The sequence below is a fragment of the Camelina sativa genome, chromosome 8, assembly GCF_030686135.1.
Source record: "Camelina sativa cultivar CO46 ecotype springtype chromosome 8, ASM3068613v1".
NCBI lineage: Eukaryota > Viridiplantae > Streptophyta > Magnoliopsida > Brassicales > Brassicaceae > Camelina > Camelina sativa.
The window spans coordinates 23783287-23796155 of NC_141887.1; the positions used below are offsets into that span (position 1 = coordinate 23783287).

A 12869-nucleotide genomic window follows, 5' to 3' on the forward strand; every position below is an offset into this window, starting at 1 on the left:
GCAAGATGGGACAAATATAGTATGTTTGAAAAAAGAGAAAGAAAAATACAATCTAAACTACTCCTTATAAGATATGTGACTTGATTTTGGGAAACGAATTCGAGTAGGGCAGATGCGGACATAATATTAACTAATGTAGATTACGAGGAACATGATTTTTGAGCATCAAAATATTTTATTTTGTTGTGGGGCAGACATAGCAGACGGGTTTGACATACTTGACAACTATATTAGGTCATCCGGTTCAAGAATTTTTAATGTTTTTTCGTTTTTTTATATCCAATTTGATACTTCACGATTTCAATAGAATATTGCTGATCAATAATTCACACTCGATCCGGGTTCGCTTTCATGTCAATCAGAAACTTACGGTGAACCAATTATTATTTCAAACGTTCACAAACTTGATGAAAGCAAATCAATCTAAGTTTATGTTATAATTATTATACCAAAAAATACATATATACAAATATATGTGTGGTCCAAATTTATATGTTTAACTAAAATATACAAACTTAATATGAATATAATAGGAGATGAAGAAACATGACATATATGAGACGTGATGGATTTTCTGTCCAGAAACTGAATATATAAAAAATCTAACACTCGTACGAATTTGAATTATGAAAATTAACAACATTCAAAAAAATATGGTTACAAACATAACCCTACACGTAAATAATATATTAAAAATCGGGTAGTATATTCAATGTTTAAATTTAATCCCGCACGTATGTTTATACAATATTTTGGGCAAAAATATCTTAACTATAAATGAAAAATCACAAACAGATATTTAACTTATGTCATACCATTTTCCTATATATATATAACAAAATATTTGCGTTTAAATCCTAGATTATCCTTTTTTGGTTTTCAATTTTGATAGCACATATATACATATTTTTTTTCTATTTGCTAATTGAAGTAGAAACTAATTTTGAGTTTTTTTTTTATTCTTGATTTCAGCGTTGGAATGGATCAACGTTCGAATGGAGCAGGGAGACAGTTGTTTCTCCACTTTGTGTGTTAGTATCTCTTCAAAACTATGGTACTTTGATCGATTTATTTTTGAATATTACTTAGTTTGTTTACTTGGTGGATTTTATATTATGTTAAGTTTGATCTTTATTTTGCATGACACACCCTTTGATTAAAAGAGTTTATAAATTGATTTCCCTTTATTAAATCATCTAAAAAAGTTATCATAATATTGAGAAGATCAGAAAGAGTTGTTCATAGAACAAGGATTCTCAAAACAACTCATCGAGCTGTAATTATTTTTGTTAAATAATGATGTAATTTTGTGGTTAGTATTGAGTTTGAAGGTTATTTTTGTGTATTATTAATTTGTGTGCTTTGTTTTTGTAGTTGGCAAACTTTGGTTCAATAATTTGGACTTGGGATTCAAACTCATGTGTATGTAATACACATAAACATTAAGATTCTAATTGTTGTTAATTTTTAATGTTTTTTAAATTAGCTAATAATTTGGTTGTGTTTATGCAGGGTCAAAGGTCAACACTCAACATAGTCGAGAAGCCTACCAAACTATCTTTTAGATTTTATATTAGCTAATAATTTGGTTGTGTTTATGCAGGATCATAAAATAGTATATTTTTTATATAAATTTTGGATTTTATATTCATCAGTATCTAAAAAAATTAAAATATTATCGATTTCCAAAATGTTAATTCAAAATATATACAATGTTGAAATTTTGCCGATTTTAGTTCATAAGTGGAAAAAAAAAGTTTTAACAGTTAAAAAATAGTTTTAGTGGATTAATATCATAACTGCTACGATTCTAATAAATTCTATGGTAAAAGGATTATGCTACGATTCTAATAAATTCTATGGTGAAAGGATTATATTTCATTCTCACACTTTTATAGCAAACTAATATAATTTTATGTTATAGATCTTATACAACTAAATATATCTACAATAAAACCCACACATATGTGAGGATCCAAAACACTTACTTAATTCTTTATCTGATAAACTAAAATATATAATATGAAATGTGTAGATTATTATTAAAACCACAGTTAGGAAATGAAAAATTATATTTGGGAGGGGATATACTACTTTTGCTTTACTATTTTCTGTCCTGTAATTATCTTTACATATAATAAAAGACAAACTGATCACTTTTTTAGTCTAAACCAAATTATAAACCAATCGAATACTTAAGTGGTATGAGTTCGATTATATGAATGTTAACATTCCTAAAAAAAAAATATGTCTAGAAACATAACTCCACACATATGTAATATATTATAAATCTAATAGTAAACTTAGTTTCTGAAATCAATCCGCAAGCTGAATCTAGTTTCTATTAAATTCCCAGATTGAAAAATAAATGTACAACCAACATTATCTTAAATTTGGAAAATTAACATTATTTGGGATTAAAACTCTAATATAAATGCCTAAAATTTTGGAAATTGTTTTTTGTTTTCTTGACACAAGATTTTGGGAATTTCACACTCGCAATTGGCTCGGAGGGATCAAGGGATTTACTCGATCAACATGATTCTCAATCAAAGCGGAGCCGAGACGACGATAGAAGATTCCATGGAAGGATCTAATTCAGTGTTCGTATATTCTTACCTGGCAAAGCGCAAGGCCGAGTTCGACGCGGAGGAGTTAGAAGAAAGCGATGAAGAACTCGGAGATGAGAAAGTCAAAATTGACGACCGTGAGGCTGATAAAGCGCTCTTAGAGGAGCATGAGTGGGATATGGATGGCTCCGACGGTTTAGAGTATCATTCCTCTACGAATTCGGACCACTCATCGATGGATTTGAAAAGTAACGTGAGAAAGCGTAAGGCCGAGTTCGAGGCGGGAGAGGAGGAGGTGGAGGAGGAAGAGAGCGATGAAGAAGAAGAAGGCGTTGATGATGGGAGAGCCAAAATAGAGGAGGAGCCTAAGGCTAGAATAGATTACTTGAAGGCGCCTGAATGGGATGTGGACAGCTTTGATGGTTTAGAGTATTATTCATCTCCGGAGCCGATACTTTCCTCCTCCGATGAGGAATTTTTCCCCGAAGAAGCTAGACAACACTATCGCATCTTTAAACGCCAGATCATCGAGAGCAAGGTACGTCCCGTCCTATAGTGTGCTTTGAGTTTTTATTTTATGTTTTGAGCTGAAACTAATTTGTAATATGATGGTGATTTCTACTAATAACTGTGTGTGTGTGGGGTTTATTTAGGGATTTTACGGTGATCGTGAGCTTAAGCCAACTTTTCACTACAAAGGAATAAGTCCAATGAGGTTGGAGCAGGAAGCCCTTCCCGATCAAAACTTCCGCCAGTTCTGGCAAGAGATGGTTTATGTTTGTCTCCAAAAACTCAACCAAGACAAGGTTAATTATTACTTCTCCCTCTCTCTTTGTTTAAAAATCTGTCAGTCTTTATACTAGTTTTAGATGGGTTAGCTTCTTTGTTAATCAAAGAAGACTAAAATCTAAATTCCTAAAGGTCTGACTCTCTTAGTTGGTATTTTGTATGATGAGGATTCAGTCTCTTATTTTTTGTTAGCAATTGTTAGGTTGACAGGATTTACAACCTTCTTACAAGTTGGGTGGTTTTTGGCAATTTTCAACCCTGATAAGTCGGTCTTCTGCCCCCAAGCTTGGCATTAACATTTTTGTTTTTTGTTTATTGTGGTTCTCTAGGATCCGAATGTGGAGTTCATTGAAGTCGTAAGAGGTTATTATCGCCCAGGACCTAGATCAAAGTCATACATTACATTTATGGCCAGGGAGAAGCCTGATGGACCTCTTCTGGAGTATCAAGCCAAGTGTATGGTTACTTTGGACGGCAAGAGTCATCCCATCCTCTGTAGACCCACTCCTACGCCAATGCCTTGATACCACAAACTTTTTCAATCAATCAAGGTATTGATAGAATAGAAACTCTCTTTTGTATTTATGAATGAAGATACAATGTTATCGGAACTGTAACCGTAAGAGCCTTAGACGCAGCTAAGCCATACTCTCACTCCTCAGAGGTCACATATGACTCTCTTCTCACACCACTCTTACGACATACCCAACTCTTTCTTATTTACAGGCTTATATACATTTGTTTATCACTCACGTGCTCTACTCTTCTTCCACACGTGCTCCAACCTCCCTTTGCTTCTTCCTCACATAGACCCGATGGGGCTTATCAATACCCCCCCCCTTCGAGACGCAGCTTGTCCTCAAGCGCTAGTGTCGGGTATTGCTTCTGTAGCTCCTTAACCACTTCCCAAGTGTTCTCGTACTCTGGCAAGCCTTTCCAACGTACTAAAGCCTCCAATACTCCGGTATCATTATAACGAGTCTCCAACACTTCTTCTGGTTCAATGATCAACTCTTCTGTGTCGTTAAACATGTCAGGCAAGGGAATGACCTGATGATGAACTCCCAATACCTTCTTAATCTGCGACACATGAAAAACAGGATGTATTTTGGAACCATCTGGTAGTTTCAGTCTGTATGCGGCCTTCCCAATCCTCTCCATGATTTCATATGGACCGAAATACTTGGCTGCTAACTTCTGGCAGGCTCGTTTGGAGACAGATTGTTGACGATATGGTCTCAACTTCAAAAATACCCACGTTCCCACTTCATATTCCACATCACGTCTGTGCTTATCGGCATTGTTTTTCAGTAGCTGTTGTGCGTGAAGCAAATGGTTCTTAATCTGGATTAGCATCGAGTCTCTTTCTTTCAACACACGCTCCAACTCTAACACCTTAGTAGAATGTTCTTCAAAACGGACTATAGCAGGAGGGTCTCGTCCATACAGCACCCTAAACGGAGTTGTCTTCAAAGCCGTGTGATATGATGAATTATACCAAAGCTCAGCCCATGACAAATACTGATGCCACGTTCGAGGATGAGTTGAGGCAAAACATCGAAGATAAGTCTCTAGGCACCTGTTTAAAACCTCCGTTTCTCCGTCAGTTTGCGGATGGAATGCAGTACTATACTTCAGTTTAGTTCCAGCTAGCTTGAAGCAATCCTTCCAGAACGCACTCAAGAATGTACTTCCTCTGTCCGAAACAATAGATACTGGATAACCATGTAATTTGATTATCTCGCGTGTGAACAAACTAGCCACGTCCGAAGCATTAAACGGATGTTTCAAGCTCAAGAAGTGACCATACTTGCTGAGTCTGTCCACTACCACCAAAATGATATTCTTTCCTTGGGAAGTTGGCAAACCCTCAACAAAATCCATTGATATATCCTCCCAAACATGTTGTGGTATCGGTAAGGGTTGCATTAGACCTGCAGGAGAAAGTGTTGAATATTTATGCCTCTGGCATACTTCACATTCAGCAACAAACTGTTGTACATCTTTCAACAGACCATCCCAGTGGAAGGATTGTTGAACTCTCTTCAGTGTTTTAAGAACACCAGAATGTCCTCCAAAAAGCCCAGAATGACATTCCTCCAATATCAGCTTTATCGATGAAGACGTTCGAGGAATCACCAGCCTATGTTTCACCCATAGCTTGTCATTCCTGACAACGTATTTCGTATAACGTGAAGGGTTATCCACACAAGCTTTTATCTCTGCTTGTATCTGTGCATCTCTCTCGATCTCCTCGTAAATCTCTTGGAGTTGTAACGCAGTAGGTACTGTCAGAGCCAATAGTAGCATCGATGACAATGTTCCCTGGGGTTGAATCATTCTAGACAACCCATCTGCAGCTGTATTCTCCACTCCTGGTTTATATAGTATGTCAAAATCATAGTTCAGAAGTTTGATCAACCATTTTTGATAGTCCATGGTTACTTCTCTCTGTTCCAATAAGAATTTCAGACTTTTCTGATCTGTATGCACCACAAAATGTCGACCAAACAAATAGTGCTTCCACTTTTGAATGGACAAAACGATGGCCATCAATTCCCTCTCATACACCGGTTTAAGTTGTTCTTTAGCTGACAAGCCATGGCTAAAGTATGCAATTGGTCTTTTATTCTGCATAAGAACTGCTCCCAGACCATAGCCCGATGCATCTGCTTCTACTGTAAAAACTTCTTCGAAATTTGGTAAAGCTAGTACCGGAGCTGATGACATTGCACTCTTCAACTTGTCAAAAGCCATTTGTGCCTCACTACTCCACTCAAAGCTATCCTTTCTTAGTAAGTCTGTTAAAGGTCTCGCAAGGACACCATACCCTTTAATAAATCTTCGATAATATCCAGTGAGCCCCAGAAAACCTCTTAACTCTTTCACTGATTTAGGTGTAACCCACTGAGTCATTGCCTTTGTCTTCTCTGGATCAGTCGATACCCCCTTCATTCGAAATAATATGGCCTAGATAGTCAACTTGTTTTTGGCCAAACAGACACTTCTTCTTATTGGCAAATAACTGGTTCTCTTCCAATATTCGCATAACTACCTCCAAATGCTCGATATGCTTTGCCAAGGACGAGCTGTATATCAGGATATCATCGAGAAATACCAGTATGAACTTCCTGAGGTAAGGTCGAAACAACTCATTCATTAAAGCCTGAAAAGTGGCTGGTGCGTTTGTTAAGCCAAAAGGCATGACTCGAAATTCATAATGCCCGTCATGAGTCCTGAATGCTGTCTTTGCTACATCTTCTTCTTTCATCCTGATTTGGTGATAACCAGCGCGAAGGTCTAATTTGGAAAATATTACTGCACCATTTAACTCATCCAATAGCTAATCAATCATGGGAATAGGGAATTTATCAGGCACTGTGACTCGGTTTAACGCTCTGTAGTCAATACAAAATCGCCAACTGCCATCCTTTTTCTTTACTAACAGAACAGGGCTTGAAAAAGGGCTTTGACTTGGTCGTATAATTCCAGAATCTAGCATCTCTTTCACCATTTTCTCCATTATCTCTTTCTGCGCATGAGGATATCGGTATGGTCTGACACTGATTGCGTTATTCCCAGGAAGAAGATTGATCGCATGTTCTCTGCCTCTAATCGGGGGCAAATCTGTTGGAATAGCAAACACCATATCGAACCTTGCTAATACCTCCTGAATAGCGCCCTCCACAGGTTGTGTTACCTGAACAACTTGTTGATTATACAGAGCAACTTGCACTCCTTTCGTGTTCACTGTATAACCACTAGATAGAGATTTCAGAGACATCTTAGAGATTTCCAACTCTGACTCTCCTCTGATCGTAACTATCTTGTTTTCATATAAGAATGACATCTCATTCTTCTCCCAGTTGACTTGGCAATCTCCCAGTGTACGTAGCCAATACACTCCCAAAATAATGTCAACTTGTCCAAGCTCCAGCACAACAAACTCCGTAGTGAACTCTAAGTTCTGGATTGAAAAACAAACCTTCTCACAAACTCCTAATCCTTGAACCAATATGCCTGTTCCCAGCTTAACTGTCAAATTGGGGTCTTCTCTACACTTCAGTTTGAGCTTCTGGACTGCCGCAGGTGAGATATAGTTGTGAGTGGCACCACTATCCAACATGATGATCACATCCGATGTACCCACCGTACCTCTTGTTTTAGTTGTTGAAGGAGATGATATTCCTCTGTACGAGGTGAATGATAAGGCCATGCATTCTCCAACTGGCTCTGAGATGCACATATTCCCCGTATCCACCTCGTTATCCTCTAATACCTCTACTTCAAAACCATTTAATATTGTGAGAACCCTAAGCTCCTTATTCGGACATTTGTGATCTTTAGAGTAAGGTCCATCACACTTAAAACAGATACCCTTCCTTCTCTTCTCATCTAACTCTGCACCGGTATTGTCTCCTTGGTCTCTGCTCATTTCTGTTTACTTGTCTGTCATGACCTTGTGTTACGTCGGTAGTTATCATCTTCGACTTCCAAGTATTATTGAAGTGGTTGTAGTTACTCTTGTAATCAGAAGCATTTGACTCTTTAAGCTCCTTATCAACTATTTGTAACTCTCGCTGAACCACCCTGCGCATTAAACTATCTTCCATAGCTCTTGCTTCCGCTATCATTTCAGGAAGATCTCGAGGCTTCTGCATATGAACCAATTCTTGCATTTCCCTCGTCAACCCATTCAGAAAGATACCCTCCAATTTCTGATCATCTAATCCTGTTACTTGTGAGGATAAATCTTCAAACCTCTGCACATAATCTGAAATCGAACCTGTTTGTTTGATACAAAACAAGCTTTGACTCGGTCCTCGAATCTTCAGATTGCCAAACCGTAACATCAGAGCAGCTTTAAACTGTCCCCAATTCTCGAATTGTCTTCTGTTAGCCTCCCAATTAAACCAGCTCAGAGCTTCTCCTTGTAAGCTTACTGACACTAAAGCCAGCTTCTCCGCTTCGTTATAACCTCCCATTCTGAAAAATCTTTCAACTCGAGCAATCCAACCATATATTCCAACTCCTTCGAATATAGCCATTTCCACGTTGCGGAATAAATTCTCTCTAAGCCCAGGCCTAATTTGACTAAGGCAAGGTTCCGGAGGATAGAAGGATACCTGGTTGCGGCGATCTTGAGGTCTCGCGGCTCCGGATTGACTCGAACCACCAACTTCACGAACCGTCTCCGTCGCAGGACCAGAACCGATCAAGAAATCAAGCTTGCGAAGAATCTCTTTCATCTCGTAATCACAATCCGCGAATTTCTCACTTGTGCGATTCTCAGATTCACGAATCTTGGTTCCCAAAGCAGCTAACTGATCGAAGATCTCTACGGATGCTTGCTCCGATATCGAAAACTCCTTCACCGGTGTCAAAACTTGCTCCATCACCATCTTGATCTTCTAATTTCTCCGATTTAAGAAAATCCCCAATTTGTGTGAAAATCTAATTTTCTCTTGCGTTCGATTCGATCGCAGATCACAAGCGCACCAATTGATAGGATAGAAACTCTCTTTTGTATTTATGAATGAAGATACAATGTTATCGGAACTGTAACCGTAAGAGCCTTAGACGCAGCTAAGCCATACTCTCACTCCTCAGAGGTCACATATGACTCTCTTCTCACACCACTCTTACGACATACCCGACTCTTTCTTATTTACAGGCTTATATACATTTGTTTATCACTCACGTGCTCTACTCTTCTTCCACACGTGCTCCAACCTCCCTTTGCTTCTTCCTCACATAGACCCGATGGGGCTTATCAGGTATGGGCTTCTCTTAGCCAACTTTTGTTTTGCTCTGTCTAGACTCAAACATGTTTAGAGAAATATGTCATTCATAGATGCTTTTTTTCCTGGGAAGCTATGCAATATATCATACGGTGCTTGTCATGCATATATATAGATGTATTACGATATGAAGAAGCAAAAAAAAAAAAAACAATGTGTCTTGGCCAAGCATCCAGGTCATGCATGATTTCAGAATTAATGAATGGTAGATATCAGTAGTATTGCTCGCTTACTTGTTTCTTTTTTGTGGCTTAGGATAGGATTTGGCTTTGGGGACTCAAAACGATGGACTTGGCAAAGGGCGCTGTTATAACTATTCAGATTATATCGTTTCGAGAATGATCTATTGAATGCAACATTTTAACTTGTGGTCTTAATAGTTTCGTCTGTTTTTGTTTGGTTATCATGTGTCGACACTTCGGTAGTATTTATTAAGAGCACTATTTCTTTTCTTTTAGGTTTAGTGGTACTTCCGTTGCTTTTGTTTAAGTTTGTTAGTCTAAAACTTGTTCATTATATTTGAGGGAATAAAACAATGTAGTTTCTCAAAGACGTTAACCATCTCTTTTTGTTTTGTTTCCGTTAAAAACAAAAGGCATCTACTAATTTTACTACTGGTTCATTGATGCTGCTACATATTAATCAACCGATGTAACACTAATTTTGTTGTAATCCACCCAAAGATTTTTGGAAGAAGATTGTTATTCACTCTATGCAAACCATTTGACGGAAACAAAAACAAACAACTACACCAATAACACTATTGTTCAAAATCAATAATCTTCAAACTCTCAGAGTGGCCAAAAGATCTTAAACTTCCCATCGTCTGGTAGTGTTATCCTAAAATAGCCATTGTTGGCAAAACTTGTTCCCCATGAATTTTGGACCACTAAGAATTGTAATCCACTTCTTGTCACACCCTCAGCTAGGACTAGAAAAGCATGTTCTTCCATTATTCCACTTGCATTAGCTGGTACATGATAGATGTCCTGCAAAAATAATTAAAATGTCAAATTTTATATCAATTTTGTTTTTCTGTTAAAACAAAACCATTTTTTACTTACCCCCATTTTAATTGTAAATAGTTTAGGTAACGCCTCAACAACAATTCCCAATGGAAACGTGGCAAACTTATCATAGATAAAATCTTTAGTAGCATCTAATTTAAACTCAAAGTCGCCTTTAGTTTTCACGCCCTTCACTCCCGGTCCTGATATTTTGTTCTACACAAAAAGTTTTTACGTAATTATAGATACAATGTATATATTAGGAATTAAAAGAACATATGTATAAAACTCACTTACATCTCTATGAAGCCCAACATCTCTGATGTATTTGATCGGTATGTTTAGATTTCTAAATGCATACTTATCGTTTTGGTTTCTTCCTTTGATGTACTCAGCTAAATCACGGTATGATAAGATGCGTTGTTCGGCGAGGGGTCTATCCTTGTTGTAAGAAGCTTGTAAAAGTCGTGTAATAACGACTGAACAACAAGTGTCTACAGAAACAATAAAAGCAACAAGTACTTCTTAGTAGGCATGGGCATAAAAACTGTACCCAAATACCTAATCGAGAACCCAATCCAAAAAACCGGGTTCGGGTTGGATATAAATTTACCTATAAAACTTTATTGGATTCTATTTTCCAATATATGTGGGTTCAGATTAGGGTCGGATAATACTGGTACCCGTTTGTGTACTCATCAAACCCAAATATATAAACATAATTATAATATTTAGCATTAATATAATGTAATTACCCAAAATTATGATAAAAAATTTGAATATTTCATTTAGTTTTATACCTAAATATAAAAAATAATCAAAATATCAAAAATATTTTGTCACATAAATCAAATTTTAGCTAAATTTACTTAAATTTAATTAATTTAAAAGTTTTTTTTTAGGTACCCAGTAGTTCGGGTGCAAATCGGGTTCTAAAATTTGTAATCCGAACCGACCTGAACCCGATAGTACCCAAACCGAACCAAACTCATATATCTAAAAATATTCAATGGGTTCTATTTTTCTAAACGCGTTTACCCGAACCGGAATGAATAATACCCAAACCCTAACGGATTATCTGAATGTCCAGCCCTAACTCCCTCTGTTTCTAATTTATCATATTTTTATTTTTTCACACATTAAAAAATCTTATTAAAACTTGATAGACTATAAATGTCTTGTTTTTTTTGTAAATTTCAATTTACTATAACTCTAAACCAATAGTATTTAGTTATTTATCTTGAAATTTACAATTCATCATCATAACCTAAAAAGAACCCAGTTTTAAAAAGAGAATACCCAAAAAAGAACAGTTCAATTCGGTGGAGTTCCAATCACTGAAATAAACCGAAGTAAACCTATCCGATATTTTATATGGTTAATTTGTATCAAGTTTGGTAACCAAATCAACCCGAAAAACCGAATTGACCGGCTGGGTTTTGTTCGGTTTACCAGAACTTGTATGTAGGGCTAGTTCAAAGTATGAAAAACTGTAAGAAAAAATACCTTCATGCTGATCAATAGCATCACCGAAAAGCCCTGTTGGTGTATAATCTCTTAAAATGCGGCTACCATCACCAAAGGGCTACCCCATACAAATAAAAAGAGAGTTAATCTCAGAAATGATAATGTCGATCAAATAACGAAAACTTAGTGAAATTTGATTAGTTTGCAAGTCTATTGACAAAAAGTACCGGTATTTTGCTTGCTGGTCCAACTGGTTGGCCTTGTCCTTGTTGAGCTAGTTCTTGCTCCGCTGGTTCTCCCTGGGCTTGGTCTTGTTCCTGTTTCAGTCTGGCTTCACGCTCCCTTTTTGGTTCATTTAGAAGGTTCGGCTGTTTAATTTGTCTGGGCTTTTTCCCAATAGCTGGTCCATCTTCTTCTTCATCATCATCATCCATCACAATTCAAAAACAACGACGTTGGATTCGTCAACTCCACAATAATAGTGGTAGAGAGAGTATTCCATAGTGTAATCAATTCGGGTTGGAATTCGGTTTCCAACGGTTCTGGTCTGGTATACAGGAACCAATCAGTTTGCATATGTGATAAAAAGTAAACCCTAAAAACTTTATAACTTTCTTACCTTCTCCGTTTCGTCCCGATGAGCGGCGACCCGGAAGAGAAATCTTCTTCGTCTTCTTCTCCTTCCCCTTCCATTGTTCGTCTTCAATTCTTCTTCTTCTTTGTAATTTCACAACAATGTCTGCTCAATTGCAGCAAGCATAGATCCAAAAGCTTTGATGGAGTGGAAGTTAATAATGTTTCCCAAATTGAAACAAGATTGAAACTTTGAAACAAGAGAAAAAGGTCATTCTCAATTGGATCTTCAAAATGTGTTGGGCCTATAATGCATTAATGACCCATTATTCCAAAATTTACATTTTTCTTTCTAAATTACTGTTGATTTAGCAAAAGCCCAAAAGCTTTCGGTTTATTAGGCTTTACGATACTAAAATTTTCTAGAGTTTTTATTCGATCACCTCATTTACGTACCGAGCAAGTTGATGGGATCATCCATGGAAGCATCTTCAGTGGTTGTCCGTAAAAAGCGTAAGGCCGAGTCCGAAGCGATGGAGGAAGACAGCGTTGGTGAGAATGAAGAAGGCAGTGACGAGGCAACCAAATTTGCGGAGCCTGAGGCTAAAATTGATATGCTAGAGGAGAGATATATATTAAGGACTAATGTTGTAACTAGTGAT

At 37.1% G+C, this 12869-nt stretch overlaps 3 protein-coding genes across 4 annotated transcripts; 1 reads left to right on the plus strand and 2 right to left on the minus strand.

Moving 5' to 3' along the window:
• The first annotated feature begins 2424 nt into the window (after nucleotides 1-2424).
• Nucleotides 2425-9710, plus strand: LOC104709767 (uncharacterized). 2 transcript variants are annotated; one of them, XM_087463095.1, is made up of 4 exons: nucleotides 2425-3108; nucleotides 3224-3376; nucleotides 3689-3910; nucleotides 9421-9710. In XM_087463095.1, the coding sequence occupies exons 1-3, from the start codon at nucleotides 2539-2541 to the stop codon at nucleotides 3881-3883; spliced, it is 918 nt and encodes a 305-aa protein (XP_087319221.1). In that variant the 5' UTR covers nucleotides 2425-2538; the 3' UTR covers nucleotides 3884-3910; nucleotides 9421-9710. The 2 variants fall into 2 exon arrangements, with proteins under 2 accessions (XP_087319221.1, XP_087319220.1); XM_087463094.1 differs by having other exon boundaries at nucleotides 2427-3108; nucleotides 9416-9710.
• LOC147940382 (uncharacterized) lies at nucleotides 6703-8761 on the minus strand. The gene is made up of 2 exons (XM_087461283.1): nucleotides 7805-8761; nucleotides 6703-7680 (listed from the first exon to the last, which is right to left on the minus strand). The coding sequence occupies exons 1-2, from the start codon at nucleotides 8759-8761 to the stop codon at nucleotides 6703-6705; spliced, it is 1935 nt and encodes a 644-aa protein (XP_087317409.1).
• Nucleotides 9711-9844: 134 nt separating the features above from the next.
• Nucleotides 9845-12458, minus strand: LOC104709768 (vanillin synthase, chloroplastic). The gene is made up of 6 exons (XM_010426330.2): nucleotides 12254-12458; nucleotides 11862-12181; nucleotides 11674-11752; nucleotides 10465-10661; nucleotides 10225-10383; nucleotides 9845-10149 (listed from the first exon to the last, which is right to left on the minus strand). Exons 2-6 carry the CDS (start codon nucleotides 12066-12068, stop codon nucleotides 9952-9954), a joined length of 840 nt encoding a protein of 279 aa, XP_010424632.2. The 5' UTR covers nucleotides 12069-12181; nucleotides 12254-12458; the 3' UTR covers nucleotides 9845-9951.
• Nucleotides 12459-12869: the final 411 nt, after the last annotated feature.